This window comes from Diospyros lotus, chromosome 3 (genome assembly GCF_014633365.1).
Source record: "Diospyros lotus cultivar Yz01 chromosome 3, ASM1463336v1, whole genome shotgun sequence".
Taxonomy (NCBI): domain Eukaryota; kingdom Viridiplantae; phylum Streptophyta; class Magnoliopsida; order Ericales; family Ebenaceae; genus Diospyros; species Diospyros lotus.
Window position 1 is genome coordinate 28,004,552 of NC_068340.1, and position 20,741 is coordinate 28,025,292.

A 20,741-nucleotide genomic window follows, 5' to 3' on the forward strand; every position below is an offset into this window, starting at 1 on the left:
GCCTTCATTTTTTGTTTGGCTAAATATCAGATTCCTAATTAATTTAATAAGAACTTGAATTTATAGAGGAGGAGACTGACCAGAGAAGTAAGATTTAGGGTTCAAATATTTGAAGTGAAATCTTCTATGGGCTAATTTTCAGCCAAGCAATTGGAGAGTGATCAAATCAATTAATTATATGGGAATCATTTTGACTTTGTATCTGTTAGTGATAACTACATATATATATATATATATAATTATTTTCTCTTGCTGGTCCCAAGCCTCAAGTCTCTTGATAAAAGGCAGTGCAATCGCACCACCAAGTCCATTTAGAATGAGACAACTTCACTACTTCCTCCAAATAAAAGAGATCCAACAAAATCTCAGCAACGAGAGAAAGAGAGAGATGGGGAGGGCTCCCTGCTGTGACAAGGCAAATGTGAAGAGAGGGCCATGGTCGCCTGAGGAAGACTTAAAGCTGAAGGAGTTCATAGAGAAATATGGAACTGGTGGGAATTGGATTGCACTCCCTCAAAAAGCTGGTAAGATATGATCTTCACCCATAACCACATTTCATCATAAAATGTCTCTCTCTCTCTCTCTCTCTCTCTCTCTCTCTCTCTCTCTCGATCTCCATTTTTGGTTTTGATTGGGTTAATTGGTGTTTTTTATCAGGTCTAAAGAGATGTGGGAAGAGCTGCAGGCTGAGATGGCTGAACTATCTGAGGCCTAACATCAAGCATGGTGAATTTTCTGAGGAAGAAGACAGGATAATCTGCACTTTGTTTGCCAGCATCGGGAGCAGGTACATACTTCAATTTTCCAATATTATTTTTCCCAATTAAACACACTAAAATACCCATTCTTGTAAACAATTTCCTCGTTTTTGCTGTTTGTGGACATTCAACACCACCACTCTTTCCCAAATGATGATGTGGGTTTATCATTTTCTTACCCTCTTTTCTTTTTCACCCGATTATCATCATCTCTACTATAGTACTCCACCCATAACATGAAAGAGAGAGAGAGAGAGAGATTTGTTAAGAAGTATTTTGAGTTGATTGTTACAAGATTATGCCATTTTTTGGCAATTCTTGTGCGTGTGTGTCAGGTTTAGATCGAAAATCAAAACCGAGTAATTACAACTGTTAGGAGAAGATGGGTTTTCCTTCTAATTATGGAACTTATTCCCATCAATTGCAGGTGGTCAATTATAGCTGCTCAGCTACCAGGCAGGACTGACAATGATATCAAGAACTACTGGAACACCAAGCTCAAGAAGAAGCTCATGGCCATGGCGCCCTTCCCTCCATTCACAAACCACCAACAGAGAAAACCACCCCAATACCCACCACCACCACCACAATCTCAGCTTCCAGTGCCTAATTGTCCATCACTAATTTTCACAGATTCCACTTCATATTACAACCCATCTAAGCCTCTCTCATATGTTCTGAACAACTCCTACAACCCTTGTTTAGCCACCAACTGTTCTCTTCTTCAAGCCCAAGAAAGCTTATTTAGTCTCATGTTTGGAGGGGATCAAGGAAGCTGTTCCTCTTCTGATGGAAGCTGCATCCAGACCAACCATGGAAAGGAGATCAGGCAAGAAGAGATGGCGGCATTGCAGAGTTTCATGTCAAATGGGTTTGAGGAAAACCAGATGTTCATGATTGGTTATGGCAACCGTGAATGGACTGGTGATCAGAAGCCAAATGGGTACTTTGGAAACAGTGATACCACGCCATTAGAGTATGATCTTGAAGAAGTTAAGCAGCTTATTTGCAGTGGCAGCCCTAATGATGGGTGTAACAGCTTCTTCTTGGATGATGAAAGCAAGACACATTTTGCCAGGGATTTGTGATCTCCATTGAACTTCACTATGATTTGTGGTCTTTCTCCTAAAAAAAAAACAAAAAAACAAAAAAAATGACCCAGGAAGAGAAGAAAGCCATGTACTACTACTGATGAGACAGACTGTAAGTAAAATCAGAGAGGTTTGAAGGGGCATGGTTGTGATGGGGGAAGGCGAGATTCAGATTACAGCAAGAGGGGACTTTAGTTTCTGGGGGTTTGTGTTTTCTTATGGGGATTTGAATGGAAACATTTGTTTATTCCCCTCTTCTTTGACAGTACATGGTAAAAGCCTTTTGCTTTTTGTGCATTTCTTTTTGGATTCGATGACATTTGTGTGTCTTCATCTGTACTGTTCTCACTGTCACATTTTCTTCTCCGGTCAGAACTAAAAAAAAATGTGTCATGAAACCTAGACAAGGAAGTTATCATCATTCAAAAATCTAAAAGCTAATCAGCAATCATTCAGCAGTACTGTTACTTTGTTTGTTTCCTAAACTTGTAGTCAGATCTCCTCGTGGGTTTAAATCTAAGTTTTTGCTTTGATTTTGCACTTTCAGATAGGTAATACAGTGGAAAATTTTCAGTTGAATTAAATGGTCGACAGGCCAATTGTAAGAAATTGTTGTTACGCTGGACAATAAAAAAACCCCGAAAGATTTTAGAGTTTGTGGTGTCTCAGGCTCTGAGAAAGAGTTAATCAAAATCTCAGTCTTTCTCTGCATAGCAGTACTTTCAACATAAATCCAACACTGTCAAATACATGAATTAATGTATATTTGTCAGGAAGAAGTGATATCAATCTGAGGATAATATTAGTCTGTGCCAACTATATTATATATTATATATATAATTAATTATAATTCATACGCATATCGCGGCATGAAGAGATGGATCACAGCTAATGGCCCCATTTGATTGGGACTTGGGGCAATGGCAATGGGTTGATCTGTTTGATCATTTTGCCCATTGTTTAAATTTTCTTTTTCTATTATTAGAAAACCTCCAATGGGTCCAGAGAAGAGTTGACCCTTGTTTGGCAGAATCATCTTAGGTAGCTTTAAATATCAGTCTGGAAGCTTGAATCAAAAATAATATTGGTCCCCTTTGGAGAACACCACTTGCTAAGCCTTGTGAATATAAAACAAAAATTATGAATAAGAATAACTGATGAACTAAAACTTGATGTGTTGTTATTAAAGAAAATATTTTTAACTTCAAATATTTGACACATAAGGCCATGGGAAGGGCAGAAATAAGCAGCACAGCTAAAACAAATCTTCCTTTTCACTTCATTAGGTCTCACATAAAACAATTCTCTCTTTCTTCTTTCCTCTTTTCTCACCAAAATGAAATCTTCCCATGATCCCTCGTGACATGACTAGCAGTCTAGCATGCATAAAGAGAGTGCCAATTGCAAACTTTGAAAACAAAATAAATAAATAAATAAATAAATAATAATATGGCCCTGCCCACCCAACGTCTGAAATGCGTACGAATGATCCAATAACTGCACATTACTTAAATTAAGGTGGGGGCTGCCAGCTATGATATTTCTTTAATCCACGAATCAATCAAACTTTTTTGAAAAGCTGTGAGGAATTATTTATTTATTATATATTTTTTTTATGGAGGAATGTCTTTTCTAGGGCAGCGTAGTAGAGGTCAAAAGTTGGGCAAGTTACTGACAATCTGCTCTGACACGGGACATTTGGAAATTAATTTTCTTGGGAAACTGATCTTTCCGAGGAGTTGTTGGGTTTATTATCGCCTCAGCTCTTTCGTCAACATATGGGAATTGGAGACCATGACAAGTTTTGACATTTTTTAAATTTTTAAAAATAATTCCTATTTTTATGTTGGGCTTTGCTTGGTCTTAATGTTATTTCCACGTTCCTGAGAAGCAATCGCTTTGGAGCAAGCACACAGACAGGACTGAGACAAAAGAAAAGGTAAAACCGAGAAGATATGTCTCCCTGATCTGGGCTTCGGCCTTAATGTTGAGCCCCCATGACCCACTCAGCCTGCCATGGGCCTTACACGAAAGCCCAACATTGCAAACAAAGAATTCGAGTTCTATGCAATTACACACTCAATACAGTAGAGTGGTAGGAAGGATACACCACAGAACAAGCACATTTTTATTTCTTCCTTCCTTGCCTTATTTTTTACTCTGAGAAAGCATGCAATCATTAAAGATGAGAACATCCCTCGCAGTCAACATTTGAACACCAGCATTGTTATCGTACATGATGAGTCAAACGAAGGGAAAGAGCTGCAAAACTGAACCCAGTTCATAAAATCCAATTTTCTTTCCCAACATCCAGGGTCCGTCCATCGAGAAGGCACAGATGCGGACACATCCCTGCAACCATCCAACACAATTCATGGTTGATAATTTACAATGACTGGAAACACGCGCGCTCTACAAGTTTCGCAGACGAAACCAAAACAGGGACACAAATGTCGATGACATGACTGTCATACATGTTCAAATGAAGCTGGAATGGGTTGAATACAAATCCATATTATATGGATCGATCAGCTCCGGGTAATATGGAGGAACTCAAACTTGAGCTACATCTCACTGGCCGGTTTTGACTAGATAATACACTGGTTTATACAGCAGACTCACGTAAAATAGCAGGATGTTTTTATAGGATTTTGGGTGGAAAATGGACCCCTCCCATGTGAGGTGAACCACGCCCATGATTCATTCAGTGTGTTTAGTTTATGCTGTGCGTCACCTGAGTGAGAATGAACAAAAATGGAAGTAAATATGGGAGGGGCATAAGAGTGGTTAACTTCCCGCACATTATCCTATCCATTGACAGAACAAGACAGACACACAACATCACAAGCCTTAGTCCCACTAGAGAGAAATTTAATCACAAGCACGCATTTATGGACAGTGGGCATGAAAAAAATCTGGAGTATTTACCTCAAATACATTTAGCAGTATGTCAAGCTGCACCAGCAGTTAGATTTCCAACTGTTTTGAGATCAAAAATCTCAATCCAATAGCCATCAGGATCTTTAATAAATGCTATTCCTTTCATTTTCCCTGCATCCAGAAAAGGCACATTTTATGCAAGCAACGCTAGCATTCTTGTTCAATCATTTAAACTTAATACTAATTGATTAAACACAAGACACAATCTGAGAGTTAGTATTGCATCATATCCCATAACCCATATTTATAATAGTCGTCCTGGTACTTACAGAAAAAAGGCAAAATATTATCACAAGTCAACAACATGTCAGTTAAACAAGATGTTATATTGTTGATTGATGATGCATACTACCACCTTAATTGAATTCTGAAATTTGAAAGAGTAAAATTACCATCATCAAGTTTTTTCACAAATTCCACTCCCAGACTTTCAAACCGCTCACAAGCCTTGTATGTGTCATCAACAGTAATCCCTATGTGTCCTGAAGGCAACAACAGTAAAGTCAATTTCATCAAATATTGGTTAAAACCCAACAAGTCAATTCAAAAACCAAAATTATTTTCACAAAAGATTCCATTCCCTCGCCAAGATGACATGAAGGGAGCCTGGCACAGTAGATATGGATTATCTTTTATCAGAATGCAATCACCAATCAAGCACAAGACTTGCACTTGGCATCCATAAGGTCTAGGGAACAAGAACAGAAACAATCATGTCTACATCAAACAAGTTGCAGACAGTAAAACTTATGGTCCCCTCTCTGATGGAGCTCAATGAAGTGCTTCCGGCTCTTATGAACTAGACATGTACTCCTCCAAAGATCCCTTGGAAGAAAATAAGAAAGAAGCAGAACTAAGTCTTCCAAAACTGTAACAGCCCAAGCCCACATGGATTGATTTGGTTTGATTCTATCAGCGAATGATTTCACCCTTAGATTAGGCATGCCAATTCGTATTGGTTTTGCCTACACAAGAAGCAATCAAAGTGAACCAACATATGGCAACACTGATTGCTTCAGCATCAAGTACATAAGATTGGTGATAGCATGGAACAGTTTCAGGAGCCATGAAACCTCACATGTTTGACACATAAATCCAGAAAATGAAAAGGTTGGAAGTTCGCATCAAAACCAAAAGAAAAACTTCCTAATAAAGAAAGTATATCATAAAAATTGCATACCAAAGCCACGAGGTTCTGAGTTTCCATTATGGTAGCCTTTGAAATCAGGATCACTCTCAGTTCCCCAGTTACTGTAAAGCAAGTTAGTATTGAAGACAATCAATACTTTGCGGAGCATAAAAAGGAAAGGTGGAGAGAGAGAGAGAGCATACTGTGTGAGCTCAATGGTAGCCTTCTGACTGAATGTCCAAACAGTTCGATCAACTGAGTTGCCTGGAGCTGATGCTGGATTCTAAATGATGAGTAGAGAGAAAGAGAGGTAAAATGGTTATATAATTAAATTCAGTAATTACACAGAGAAAAAAAAAAAAAAGAAGCACTGCCAATTGTATTATTATTATTGACTTTTTTTGGGTTTTTTTTTTTTTTTTTTTTTTTTTTTTAGGGGGGGGGGGGACGCTACTGCAGTAGACAAATTACAGAAAAATAAATCTTTAATCCATAAAGTACTCATTCTTGTTGCCCATGACCTCCAAATCTAATGCATTTTGCTCCTTCAATATAAACTTACTGATCAAAACAAAAAGTTCTGAGGTCTCATCCAACTAATTCTTGCTCCATTCCAGCTGCCATAATAAGCACCGTGTTTGGGAGAACCCATTTTATAAGGAAAGGAGTAACATTCACCTTATGGGACAACGTGAATACTTTCCTGTTCCCTTTGACTCTTTGTAGAAGAAGCACAAATAAGATAAAGCAAGAATTTTATTTTATTTTTTAGGATAAGTAACCATGTACAAAAAGTTACACCTTAAACGACTGACTCCTATAAAAAAGCACCAAGTACAAGGCAAAAGAATCAGCTATAAAACTATAACCACTGAGAACATCGGTAAGGACAAATAAAATATCCCATGCTTCAATCAGAAAAACAGGGTTTGCCAATGATGTGCTTTAAAGTTTAATCACAAACACAAGGTTTACCAAGAGATTACATGAAGGAAGAAAATATTGCAATGCAAAATGAATAACCACTAAGGCATTAGCAGTAACAGAAACAGAATTAGAAGCGATAATCACATTATACCTCATAACCCATAAAATATAAGCTAAACTTCATTTCTGGAAAGTCCAACCTCTTAAGCAACCTGTAATATGCAATGAAATGAAGAAATCAACATCAAGATTGACTTCAGAGAGGTTATGTCCTTTCAAGGTCTATAGTTTCATTATAACCACACAAATTCCATAAAACCAAGTACCTAACAAAGCCAACAAAAATCAGTTCAACTTTATAAAGTTTCAGAAAAAACATAAACAATTACTCAAAGTTATTAACAAAATGAACACTAGAGCTTACATGGATATGCACTTACTGAAACTATGAAAAACCTGTGTTTTTTACTACTTATCTTTTTATTGTTGCAAACGTCTAAAACCCCAAATAGCAGAGGTTTTTCTTAAAACCAGTCTGTCCCGACCCATGGAAAAGGAAGAATTTCTTAAACTTGGAACATTCTCTAAACTCGCAGTACCTAACTAAGGCTCGATGGTGATCTAGTGGTCCTGAAACATAATTTCATATAAAACTCATGGTTTAAATCACAAGTATGCTCTATCCAAATTCCTATAATTCCAGGTTGTGGTTATGTGATCGTGATGATTCATGAAGAAATAGTTTCACTTCATGAAAACATAACAAGTGCCTTCATGGGCCATAAACCAAGATGATAATAATAAAGGTGTGGATTTCACTGCACAGACATTGCACCTAGCCTCTGTTGTTCTCTACAATCTGCGTTTGACTGGAACGGTGGAACCTTGATTAGACTTTTGTTTGATAAAAAGACTTTATTTTGTTGACGTGTCTGAAAAATAAGTGAAGCAGTGGCTCAAACAAGCAGTGAAGAAGAGCATGAAGACGGAAGTGACTCAGGAAACTGGGAACCAACAGTGGAGGAAGAAGCTTTACTACATCATCACAAACTGTAATTCGGCTTTATCATGGAATGGGGTTCTTTTGTTGGTTGAAGCCGTTTATTTAACTCCACATGTGATTTTCATCTTCTCAGCAAATACTGTCAATAGTTTTTGTTTATGTTCTCACAGTGCAACCACATCCCAAAATTTTAGGACTCAGGCAAAGTTAACTAATGATTCTATAGCAAAAGTTCTCTGTAAAATTGTAATTGATGCATTAGATTTGAAAAATATCTTCCAGTCCCATTAGGATTGATTGTCACTGGTTTTAGTAAAAGAACTCTCATTGTAAAGCATACCTCCCTTAAATAGAGAAGTGGAACAGAACGGTAATAGAAGCATCACTAGAAATGGGAAATAATAGAAAAAAAGCAAACAAGTCAATAGCAACAGCTTCAACAATAGAAAATGAAAAAGAGACTTACGACATGCCCAACACGCGAGAATAAAAATCAAGACTGACTTTTGGATCCTTAATCCGAAACATCTGAACTCCAAACAAATAAAATAAATCAAGATAATAAATAATCACAGCATATACACGTACATGTATATTAGGGCTTCCGCTGGATTAAAGAGTCGGGTCAAGACTTACAGTTTGCTGCATGAAGTAACCTTTAGTTGCCTCGTCCGGGTTCGCGTGGAGCCCCGGATTATTGGAGGGAGATTCTTTGGGATCTGAAGCCATTGACGATGAAATTGTCCGATTGAAATTGCGGGACTGCAAGAACCACAGGAAAATTGGGATTAGAAGAGAGTGAGAATGGAATTGGAGAAGCGAAGGGGGAAATGGGGATTGGGACCTTCGGTTTGATGATGAAGAAAGGAGAAATTGAAGGAGAGGAGGTTTTGGGGGAGAGTCGGAAGAGGAAGAGACGAGATAAAGCAGTGGCGGCAATCGAAGAAGCCATTTGTGAGTGATGTGACGACCAGAGAGATGAGGGAGAAGAACTCACCTTGCGATGGATGGAGAGGCAGAGCGAGGCAAGTGATGACAACAACTTGGGCGATGTTATTAGGAGGGTTGGGTTATTATTACGTGAATAAATACATGCGGCTTGCTTGGCCATATTAACGTTGAAATTTTAAAATGATCCAAAATGTCACGTAATCCTAACCCGTATACTAACCCGTATACCCGAGGACAAAGTCCAAATTGGTCAATGAATAAACAATTTATTTATTTATAAGATTTTTAAATTTTTTAACATTACCTATCAATAGAATGCCAGATAAGTCAAGGTAAATGGATCTCATGGTAAGTCTATGATTCGAGAAAAGATAGAAGAAATAAGAAAGCATAGATGAATGGAAGAGAAAGAAGAAGAAGTTGATGATAAAATTATATATATGTTCGAGAAAAGAAAAAAATGAAACAGAAAAAATGAATTGAATTTGGGTTCATATAATGATGAATTGAGATTTGGCCTTCTTCAACCCAAATCTGGGTATGAGACAAAGAAGATGAACAAAAAAAAAGAAAGAAAAATATGATGAATAGCATAATAAAAAAGAAAAAAAGAAAAAGATAAAGAAAGAGACTTATCATTGCTTCATTGTTGTCATCCCCACTAGCCATTTGAAAAGAGAGAAACAAATGAAGGATTTGAAAAGAGGGAGAAACAAAAATAAAAAATGAGAAAAAAAAGTGTTTAAATATATGAACATTTTGGTCAATTTTTTAATGTTTAATAGAAATTAATTTAGTGAGAAATTATAACTTAACATTAAGCTTCAAAAGTATTCTTTGTATTTTTTTCAAACATTAAGCGTATTATTTGGTAACCCTAAATCTCAAGGGTAATGCATGGAGTTTTTCCTATATTATTTGAATACATTTGATTTTATATGGGTCTAGTCAGAATTAACAAAATCATTTTAATCAAAACTATATTCAACACTAAACCTAACTAAATGGAGAAAAAATCACATTGAGTTTGAGTCTAAACCTGCTTTGTTTATAAGCCTATCACAAGCCAACTCTCTATTCCTCATTCTAAAAAAAACATTTATAATTTAATGTGGAATAAACAACATTTGTTTTTTTGGATGCTAATGTATAATTTTCTGTTATATTTGAAGGTGTTATGATTTCCTTCCACTTACTCCAAATATTATGCTCAACTTCGCATGAATGGAGCAAATTTAGGGCTCCTTTGGGTGTGGGTGTAAAAATGAGGAGTCAAGTTTAGTGTATTGAGATAAAATGAGCTTAATTATAAAAAGGTATTTAGTAAATTAACTAAATTAATACAAGTTATAAAAGATAATGTTTGATAAATATTTGAGTCGAGATAAGTTAAGGTAACAAAATAATTAAAAATGACATAAAACTAATCATGAATATTTAATTTAGTTATTATAAAAAGTATACAATTAGAAAATAAATAAAAAAAAAAGTAAAACTCAATTCAACTTGGTGGAAACTCAAAGCCAAATATCCTTTTTATAGCGCAAATTTTATTAATAATTCTTGAGATTTACTTAAATCACATCAATTATTTTTGTATTTTTTAAAGAAGCACAAATCTCCTTAAAAATTAACAAGTTCAATAAAATGACATTTTTCTCTTGTGTTTAATACATTTTCTTTCCCCACTCTCCACGCTTCAATCTCTTCATATTTTATCACTAAAGTCATATAAACTCATTGCTAACACTGTTAGTGTAATGTATATAAAGTTCATAATCGATTTTTTATTATCGACAACTCTATTAAGATTAATTAATTATTTCATTCACTCTATCTATCTTAATCAAAATTTTAGGATTTGATTTAATTACATGAGGTCAAATTATCTCTATATCAAGTTAGAGAGAAAGATTTTAACTTTGAACTCCCGTTCCCTCTGTATATCTTTATGGGTAATTCATCGCTAGCAAATTTCTTTCTCTATATCTATGTGTGTGTAATTGGATCACCATTTGAGTTCTTATTTTTGTATTTCTTGTTTTTTTTTAATTTCGAAAAAGAGGGATGAGGTTTGTATTTTAGAAATTTGCAAGAAATGGATGTTGGTTGAAAAAGACAAGGTTTGTACTATTGTTGAAAAGTATGTGTTCTATTGTTGAAAAGTATGGTAGTGGCTGATGTAATTTAAACAAAATTAAAGGATAATGATGAAATTTACACAATTTAAAATTAGACGTGTTAGTGTTATTAATTTCAAGTTAAAATGATGAAGAAGAAAGGGATAATAATAATAATAATAATAATAATAATAATGAAGTATTATTAACATGAAAATGATACTACAGATTAATATTATTTTTAGTTTTAGGGATATTGTTAAGACAAATCCAGATCTTGACCCGAACTTAAAAAACAAAGGGAGTTTGTCAATCATGCCATGCTGATTTTTTGTTTTGAATCGATAGATTTAGATCGTGGCACGGTCCTGTCTTTTACCGTACGTTCTTTATCCTTGTGATCTCTTCCCATTCAAGTTTCAACTTTGAACTCTCCCACTTCCCGTCACTCTGACAATCCACAGGCAAAAATGGAGAAATCTGGCTATGGCCGTGACGGTGTGTACAGGTCGCTGAGGCCGCCTTTGGTGCTCCCCAGAGACCCAAACCTCTCGATGGTCTCGTTCCTCTTCAGAAACTCCGGCTCTTTCTCCGACAAGCCGGCCCTCATCGACGCTGACTCCGGCGAGAATTGGACCTTCGCCCAATTCAAGTCCTTCGTCGCCAAGGTCTCCCACGGCTTGCTCCAACTCGGCATCAGGAAAAACGACGTTGTCCTCATCTTCGCCCCCAATTCGCTCCACTTCCCTCTCTGCTTCTTCGGGATCATCGCCGTCGGCGCCGTCGCCTCCACCGTCAATCCAATTTACACCGTCTCGGAGCTTTCCAAGCAGATTAGCGATTGCAAGCCCAAGATTATCGTCACCGTCCCGGAGCTCTGGGACAAGGCTAAAGGCTTTGGTATTCCCGCTATAATTCTGGGTTCTAAACGATCCGATTCGATTATCTCAACCTCAAGTTCAAAGGTTACCTTCTTCGTTGACTTGGTCGAGAATTCTTCGACAAATTTGCCCGAGGTTTCGATTCGGTCAACCGACACGGCGGTGCTGTTGTATTCGTCCGGCACGACTGGGACCAGCAAGGGGGTGGTGCTGAGCCACCGAAACTTCATGGCGGCGGCTCTGATGGTGACCGCCGATCAAGACCTCGCCGGCGAGATGCACAATGTGTTCTTGTGTGTTTTGCCGATGTTCCATGTGTTTGGACTGGCGGTTATAATGTATTCACAGCTGCAGAGGGGCAATGCCGTGGTTTCTTTGGGGAGGTTCGATTTCGAGATGGTTTTGAGGTCTGTTGAGAAGTATAGGGTGACACATTTGTGGGTCGTGCCTCCAATTATACTTGCTCTGGCTAAGCACGGCGTGGTGAAGAAGTATGATTTGACTTCGTTGAAGGCAATTGGCTCCGGTGCAGCGCCTTTGGGGAAGGATTTGATGGTCGAGTGCGCAAAGAATTTTCCTCATGCTGTGGTTATGCAGGTGCCCTTTTGGGAATTGATTGCAAATTTGATGTGTTGGTTTCGTTAATTTGAAATGTTAGAAGTTAATAACACCTAATATGGTGCAGGATAGATGACTTTTTGATGATCATGAAGGATAAACCTTGTCCTGATTTGGTTAATTTCTTAGTTGTTTACATTCCTGTCTTTATTGTTCGGGGATAACATGGCATAAAAACTAGTTTCAAATGCCTTCTAGACCCTAGCAGCACAATAGTTATTTTCTAGAAAAGTTCATCATCAGTTCTGTGATGGACTTTTTGTGTTCTTGTCAACAGATATACATCAAAACTGGAAGAACTCAGGCTTGTCCACTGCCCTTTGCTGCCATTGCTTGTGGCAGGCTTCATTTAGGATGGCTTAACTTGATCTATGTGTGAAGCTTGAGGTTATTTTACCCTCATCTTGAGGCATACTCATAGGGATAGTGTCAACTTTTTCCTACTTGCAGAAATTTTCATTAATATTCAAGCATAAGAAAGAATGCATTTTTACAGTTGCAAGTTGCTATGCTACTTTTATTAGCATAATAAAGTCTTGCTGCTTGTTTATATATTCTTTGTTAAGTAGCTTGGGATTGTAAATTGGATCCTAAGATAAAACAAACTCTTCATTTTGGGACTATGATTTGATGTAGTTGCACATTTAATTTGGTTTGTCGATATGAATGTGTTCCTGTATGCTCATATAATTTTGATATGTGGTCAGTGGCTTGGGGTTACATGTTGGTTTCTAATAAAAAGAACTCTTGATTTCAGGGATATGGCATGACAGAAACATGTGGAATTGTTTCGGTTGAGCCTGAACAACTGGGGCCTCGACATTCTGGTTCAGTAGGAGTGCTTGTTCCAGGAGTGGAAGCCCAAATAGTTGGTGTAGATACTCTGAAGCCGCTCCCTCCTAATCAGATGGGGGAAATATGGGTTCGAGGAGCTAATATGATGCAAGGTAGGATGTTACTTAGTTGTTGCAGTTCAATTTTTAAGCTAACTTTTAAAATGGGAAGAGGGACTGATATCAGAATTTGTTTGCCAAACTTTTGTTTCTCAAGTTTGTAGTTATTGAAAAAGAGGATCAGATGGTTAAGGCTGTAATGGCATTACATTTCAGTTAAAATGCCATATATTTGGCAGTCAAAGGTTTATTTCTGGGATCTGATAGTTGTAAATTCCATTGTGGATTGAGTATAGTAGTTGAAACTTGGGTATCACTAGATTTAAATCATTAGGTAGGTTGTTAATGTGTATGATATGTTTTTTTATCCTATTTATTTATTTATTTGTTTGTTTTGGATTAATGAGGGGTCGAGATTGAAAGAGATTGAGAGGAAAGAAGGTGATAGCAGAGGAAAGAAGAGAGATAAAAAGTGGGTGTTGGAGAATCCGGGTGACATCAATATCTTCGTATTTATTCCTTTCCTATTGTGATAAATTTACAGCTTAGGAAATCTTTCTAATTTTCTCGGTCAACCTTCTAGATTAGGAAATGAATCCTGTAAATATTACATTCTCCTAGAATAAGAAACCTATTCTGTATATTCTTCAGCATCCTAGATTAGGCAATGTTTTCTGTATATATAGCAGAAAGATCAATGAAATTAGTGAGGTGAATTTATTCTAAACCCTATTTTGTTCAGTGGGGAAAGAAATTGTTCTAAATTTTTCAACTTCTATTAACTTTCCAATATTCAACTGTTTTTAAGAGGACCTCTTCTAGCCTTTAAGCACCCTGATAAATAGTCATGAAACAACTGTCATGACCCTATGAGCAATAAAAGGGTATTATTGTAATAGGGTATAATAGTTTGTTAGGGATATTTTTGCAAGTGATTAGAAGCACATGAGAGCATGTGTTAGGCTGTTAGAAGTTTAGAGCCATTATGTCTAAAATTGAGAAAATTTAACAATACAAGTAGCTGCAATTTCTTAAAGGATTCCAGAAACCTGATTGATAGTCTCATTGCCCATCTTGCACTTCGGCTTGAGTTCCAATTTTTGCAGACTGTACTAGAATGGCTTGATATCTGTAGATTTATGTGTATCTCATGCTATAACACGAACATAGAGCAAGAAAGAAGTATGAGGCAGGGGAACCAAACTCTTCAATATCTTAGACTTGATTGCTTTTCTTTTTCTCCCACGAGGTGAGGCCTCACTAAACCTAAATCAAACTTGTAAAATTATGTTTCTGCAAAAATGGTAACAATGTTGGCCAAGATTGCGTCTCTAAAAATTTACAATATGTAAATGTAAAAAGTACTACAATACAATTATACACCACTCAAAAAATTTCAATGGACTCAATCTAGGTTGTATCAGATTTTCCAGTTTTCATCTTAGAAGAGGTCTCCATGACTTCAATATATAGATCTTAGCAGTTATACAATCCAGTGGGTTGTTCTCATACGGATGCTGATGCAAAAAGAATGCCTGCACCATGATGGGCTATCTAAAGTATAATGCAAGTAATGAATGGTTTTACTTACTTCATGTACAGTGACTCTTGGATTTTGATCAAGGGCTTCTTGAATGTGTGCTGAAGTAGAAGTTTCTGTATCCCTTTCATTTTCTTGTCTTTTTAGCCTTCTATTCCACTGCAAGCAGGTTGTTTTCCTTTGCTTGGATATTTTTTAAATGGGATCATGACAACCTATGATGCTAGTTGTTACAGTGTGAATGTGTTGCCTTTTTGTTGTTGCTTCTCTCCCAAGACCTGCACCTGGATGAGCCTGTTCTGAACTTGCTTAGGTTACCTTTCTCTAGTTCGACTTGCCTGTCACCTCTGTTTTACGAGCAAACTCTTCCTTTCATTCCACAAAGATATAATGCCCTTTGTAAATTTCATTTTCAGGTTATTATAATAATCCACATGCCACGAGGCTCACAATAGATAAGCAGGGTTGGGTACATACTGGAGATCTTGGATATTTTGATGAGGATGGACAATTATATGTCGTTGACCGAATTAAAGAGCTGATCAAGTACAAAGGATTCCAGGTAATTTGTTGAAGTACAACTTTTGCAGGACCCTTTATTCAGTATTCACTTCCACCTAGATTTTTATTATTTTATCCTCATCTCATTTGCGGACACAACCTCTGAAACTGTGCATTTGACCGAGTAGCTGTCACAAGACTAGCCTTCAAGATTCGACCAACAAGCTTGTGATGGCCCTAAGTCCGACAACTTAGGTCAGCCTAGCACCCAACGGGGTTAAGCACAGCACACGAAGGAAGTACACACAAAGAAATACGGAAAACTCTCAACCTTTTCGCTTCAAATTATAACATCTCGTTCAAACGCGAAGCATCAAACTTGTGTTCCCCAAGCTTTACCTTGCTAAAATCTCATGTGCCAGTCTGCATGTCAGGCATTGGATAGGACTTTATAGGTTATGGTTTTATTGCAGTTGGTACTTCATATGGGATAGTTCTAAGTAAATTCAAGTTGAGTGGCATATAAATAGCAGCCAGCCCTGCGGCTTACCCATGTTAAATCTGGATCTCTGCCCCATCCATAGGTTATCTTGGCTAAAAGGAAAGAACAAAAATATAGACAGAGATCAAATCCCATTAGGTTGCCCATCAAAAGGACAAAAATTAAAAAGCATAAGAAAACCATGCCTGTGATATTGCGCACTTGATTTATATATTATCTTATGGGTTATTCATGTTTTAATTTCCTTAATGAATTCTTGCTAGGTTGCACCGGCAGAGCTTGAAGGGCTTCTTGTTTCTCACCCTGAAATATTAGATGCTGTTGTCATTCCGTAAGTAAACAAAAGTCCCTAGCCTTAAAGTATTTGAAGTTTTGAAAAGTTATGTGAACTGCTTTATGGTAAAAATCTCCTTGAATTGTTCAATTGAGGTTCCCTCTCGTAGGTTTCCTGATGCTGAAGCTGGCGAGGTCCCAGTTGCATATGTTGTCCGCTCCCCCAATAGTTCGCTGACCGAAGAAGACGTAAAGGGATTTATTGCAAACCAGGTATGGTCACAGCAACACACGAAAATCATGGTTAGACAGTAAATCAGGTTCAGAGAGTAAATCTAGTCTAGTGCCAAAATCTACCATGATATCTGATAAATTTTGCAAATGAGCACAAGAATTCACTTGGTTCGGTTTCTGTTTTTGGTTTCTAGTGTGGATTATCTGTTTAGTCTTTGTCACTTGCTGTAATGAACGATTCTTTAATTTTCTGTTCCACTCTAGAAAGAAAACAAGATCTTACTAAGTCAAGATGCTCGTTTTGTAATCGATATATTATGTGTCGTTGTTCAGGTTGCACCTTTTAAAAGGCTGCGGAGGGTGAGTTTCATTAACAGTGTTCCAAAATCGGCTTCGGGGAAAATCCTCAGAAGGGAGCTCATAAGTAAAGTCCGATCCAAGATGTAATTAAGGCTGTGATGAATAAATAATTGTGGGTTTTGGTCTACAATGGAGCCAATGGAGCTTGCTACCTCAACTCTTCCAGACAGACACACGTTCCCCTGATACAGATTCAGCGCATGAATTGTGTAATTCATTAATATATAGAGGGAAGAAGATTATTAGAAGAGAACGAACGGTATTAGACTTGGTTTTTTTCTTTTGAGTTGATATTCACTCACTTCATTTAGGCATTGTCTCGTTGATGCTGTGATGCTGTTGCTTGTAATGAATTTCATATTGCACCAAAGGGGAAAAGGGTAAACCACTCTCTCTCTCTCTCTCTCTCTCTCTCTCTCTCCCGTTTCTTACTCTTTTCCCCCCATCTCTTTTCCTTTTACTTGCTTTCCTTCTTTCTTTTCTTCCATCCCAATCAAACATATATATAGGTAAAGTACTTTACATGACTGTTATTAAGGTGAGAACACAGTTTTCATTTTCCTATTTGTGACTGGTAGGCGAGGCGAACTAAGGTGGTGGTGGTGGGAGTCATGAAACTTGTCCTTTTTGCAACTAACGCCAGGCCACATGCTTTATATGTTCCCGAAGGTCAAGCATTTTACGTGTTTGCATGCAATAAATTAGTGTTTGAATGCACCAGATTTCTCTTTCTTTACAACTAGTGCACAAATTAATACTTGCAAACAGGACTTCTCAATCAAATGAAATGATATCCCCTTCTTCTAAACGAAAACGGGCTCAGTCTGGCACAGCCGTGGCCTAGCCCATCCTAAAAACCCCCTTCTTTTAAATGTCCACCAGGCTCGTTTGGCAAGCCAGCGTGGCTGGCCCAATTTGACATCTGATATCTACCGATTGATGGACGTAATCTATCTGCAATACCATGTGTCACTAAATTTTCTAATCTAATTAATGTTTTATTGAGTTTTATAAAAATAAAATACCACTGTGTATCTTATTTTTAGAAAAATAAACTTATTTTTGCTGATAAATTTAAAAATAGAAGGAAAATGATACGATTTTTATATGTCTTTGTTGTTGAAGGCTTAGGGTCTAACTGTTTATGTGATATTTCTGTAAATTTACATCGAATTATTTTTTTTATAAAAATATTTTATTAAATTAATTAAAATGTAACACTACTTATTCTAACTTTATTTTACCAAACCGTACTCGATAACTGGCCTAAATGCGAACACGGAGAAATTTCGTAGGAACGGGGGTCGGCCAATCAGTCGTTAAAGGTGCATTGCATTTGCACGGATGGAGACGGAAGAGATCACATCCCGATCCTGAGCCAAAAACACTGAGAAAGAAAAAAAAAACAAAACAAAACAAAAGGGGAGATCACATCATTATTACATCCATCTACATGCACATAACAACATGCATCATCATCATCATGATAGCCGCATCCGCCTACAACGTGCGTTACCATAGCACCTTCACACGTTCTTCCCACCGCCTCTTTTCTCTCTATAAATAAGCCCTCAACTAGACTGCTCTCGACGTATTTGCTCGCTCGCTTCAACTTCAAAACAATGGGAGAGGTAAGTATCGAAATCTCCACTTCCACTTCAACACCCTCTTCACTCGCTCTCTCCCCCCCCCCCCCCCCCCCCCTCCTCTTCTCTCTCTCTGATTTTCTTTTTCTTTTTTTTTGGCTGTTTGATGCAGAAGAAGACGAAGAACGAAGTTGAAAAAAAGCAAAAGGGCAACAAGAAAAGCGATGGAGATGGAGGGAAGAAGGACGACGGCTCGCTCACGGTGGTTTTGAAGGTCGACATGCATTGTGAGGGCTGTGCCACCAAGATTAAAAGGTGTATTCGAGGCATTAAAGGTTTGTTTTCCATTTTCTCTTCAGATTCGTGGAAGTTAGTACGTGCTCTGTTTTGCTCTGTATATATCTACACTGTTCTTTTCTTTGATTTTCTCGTTTTTCTTGTAATTTTCCCGGTATTGATTGTAGTCCTACTTACCTATCAAAAAGAAACTACAGTCCTACTTACCTGTCAAAAAAAAAAATTGTAGTCCTACTTAGCCTTTCCCCACTGTTTGCGTTTTGGTAATTTTTATGTAGTTCTTGTAAAATTTGTCTCCGGCTTTTACCAATAGGTTGGACGGATTTGTCAGTCGAAGCATCCAGAGAATAAGGATCTTTGAATTTTTTTCCTCTGGTATGGCTGTGAGTTTGTTGCTTATTTCTTGCAATGTTTGCTATTTTTGTGCTAAGGTGTTGAATCCGTGAGAGGAGGCGACGTTGACTCGAATAAGCTGACGGTGATAGGAAAAGTGGATCCTGTGGCGCTTCGCGAGATGGTTGAGAAGAAGGCGAAGAAGAAGGTCGAACTCATTTCTCCATCGCCGAATAAAGAGAATGACAACAACGGCAACAAAGACAAGGGCAAGGACAAGGATGCTGGTGGAGGAGGGGAGAAGAAGACCGGAGAAAAACCAGAGAAAAAGCCAGACGACAAGAAGCCCAAAGAGGTAGATGCCTGCTCTCTGCTAATGTGCGCCTCTGTCGTTTTTGCTTCTTCCTTCCCTCTCTGTATTCTGGTGTTTTGTCTTTTGCGTTGCGCATCTGGTGCACGTTATCCAGGCCAGATGTTTCACATCAAACGTTTCATTCCACTCAATTCAATTCAAATTCAATTGCAATTTTGAAAGATGTGGCAGTTACTGCGATTTAAGCGGTAATCATAGGAGGCGCATTTTAGCGCAGTCCATCAAATTTATTAGAGTCGAGATGGTTTCGGATTTTCATTCGTTACCTACCATTCCCGTCAAAGTCCGTTTGGCAGCGCATTTTAGCCTGACCTATTTTAATCACACCCTTTGGTTTATTAATTTGTTTGACTACTAAATTAATTTTATTAAATTATTACAATTAATTAATAGTTTCTGTTTATAATTTTATTAGCCTCCGATAACCACGGCGGTGATGAAGATGAATCTGCACTGCGAGGGCTGCATCCAGAAGATTCGCAAAACCGTCACCAAGACCAAAGGTGAGAATATCAATTCCTCTCCACCCTCTCAAACAACTCATAACGGTGTACTTTTGCAGCGTAATTGAACGATTAACGGCGTTGCAGGGTACCAGGATATGTCCATTGACGGGCAGAAGAATCTAGTGACTGTGAAGGGGGCGATGGACATGAATGCATTGGCCAAGTCACTATCCGAGAAGATTAAGAAACCTGTGGAGATTGTCCCGCCGAAGAAAGAAGGCGGCGGCGGCGGCGGCGGCAGTGAGAAGAAAGAAAAAGGCGGTGGCGGTGAGAAGAAAGAGAAAGGCGGCGATAAGGGTGAGCCAGCCGTTGGTGGTGGTGGTGGCAACGTTGGCATCCAGGCGGCGGAGAACAGGGTCCAATACCTGCAGTACGGATATCCGAACCCGTACGTGTACGGGTACGAGTTGGGTTATTACCCAATCCAGCATTTCCATGCTCCGCAAATGTTCAGTGATGAGAACCCGAACGCTTGCTCTATCATGTGAGGATGATCCGAACCATGGAGCTCTCTTCTACTAAGTTACTCCTAGGAAAGGGAAGAAGCTGTAAATAACAATGCAGAGATGGGTTTTGGGTGATGGGTTTGGTTATGGTCCGTTTAGACTTTGCTCACTTTCCTCCAATGCCTAGTTGGTAAAGATTCAAGTTAGTATTTGTTAATTGGCCCTTAATTTTGAATATTAGATTTGGGATGAATTTAGTTCAGTCTGCGCTTTGTGCTATTTCTCAATTTCATGCCCTTCCTTTAAGTAGCCTGATATGACCAATGCACTTGATGTGTTGTCCACTTGCCTATGTGATTGGTTTTACATGCATTTCAACAGTACTAAATTTCCAATCACTTGTACTGAGATTCTTTTGTTAAAGAAAAAGAAAAAAAAAAGATGGAACATAATGGTTTTGGCATTTCTTGTTTTAGCTT

At 37.9% G+C, this 20,741-nt stretch overlaps 4 protein-coding genes across 6 annotated transcripts; 3 read left to right on the forward strand and 1 right to left on the reverse strand.

The window, feature by feature from the left end:
• Positions 1–277: 277 nt before the first annotated feature.
• On the forward strand, positions 278–2,146 carry LOC127796583 (transcription factor RAX2-like). Its single transcript, XM_052328778.1, has 3 exons — positions 278–524; positions 658–787; positions 1,186–2,146. The coding sequence occupies exons 1-3, from the start codon at positions 317–319 to the stop codon at positions 1,844–1,846; spliced, it is 999 nt and encodes a 332-aa protein (XP_052184738.1). The 5' UTR covers positions 278–316; the 3' UTR covers positions 1,847–2,146.
• A 1,626-nt stretch (positions 2,147–3,772) lies between these two features.
• On the reverse strand, positions 3,773–8,925 carry LOC127798345 (lactoylglutathione lyase). 3 transcript variants are annotated; one of them, XM_052331857.1, is made up of 9 exons: positions 8,846–8,925; positions 8,485–8,610; positions 8,315–8,376; positions 6,997–7,057; positions 6,122–6,201; positions 5,970–6,040; positions 5,182–5,271; positions 4,778–4,900; positions 3,773–4,201 (listed from the first exon to the last, which is right to left on the reverse strand). In XM_052331857.1, the coding sequence occupies exons 2-8, from the start codon at positions 8,575–8,577 to the stop codon at positions 4,800–4,802; spliced, it is 558 nt and encodes a 185-aa protein (XP_052187817.1). In that variant the 5' UTR covers positions 8,578–8,610; positions 8,846–8,925; the 3' UTR covers positions 3,773–4,201; positions 4,778–4,799. The 3 variants fall into 3 exon arrangements, with proteins under 3 accessions (XP_052187817.1, XP_052187815.1, XP_052187816.1); XM_052331855.1 differs by lacking the exon at positions 8,846–8,925 and adding an exon at positions 8,693–8,839; XM_052331856.1 differs by lacking the exons at positions 3,773–4,201; positions 8,846–8,925 and adding exons at positions 4,240–4,583; positions 8,693–8,839.
• Positions 8,926–11,254: 2,329 nt separating this feature from the next.
• Positions 11,255–17,122, forward strand: LOC127797365 (probable CoA ligase CCL7). The gene is made up of 6 exons (XM_052330205.1): positions 11,255–12,397; positions 13,176–13,365; positions 15,268–15,413; positions 16,118–16,185; positions 16,298–16,400; positions 16,695–17,122. Exons 1-6 carry the CDS (start codon positions 11,390–11,392, stop codon positions 16,806–16,808), a joined length of 1,629 nt encoding a protein of 542 aa, XP_052186165.1. The 5' UTR covers positions 11,255–11,389; the 3' UTR covers positions 16,809–17,122.
• A 1,063-nt stretch (positions 17,123–18,185) lies between these two features.
• On the forward strand, positions 18,186–20,524 carry LOC127797366 (heavy metal-associated isoprenylated plant protein 3). The gene is made up of 5 exons (XM_052330206.1): positions 18,186–18,352; positions 18,480–18,642; positions 19,036–19,292; positions 19,726–19,813; positions 19,901–20,524. The coding sequence occupies exons 1-5, from the start codon at positions 18,344–18,346 to the stop codon at positions 20,302–20,304; spliced, it is 921 nt and encodes a 306-aa protein (XP_052186166.1). The 5' UTR covers positions 18,186–18,343; the 3' UTR covers positions 20,305–20,524.
• Positions 20,525–20,741: the final 217 nt, after the last annotated feature.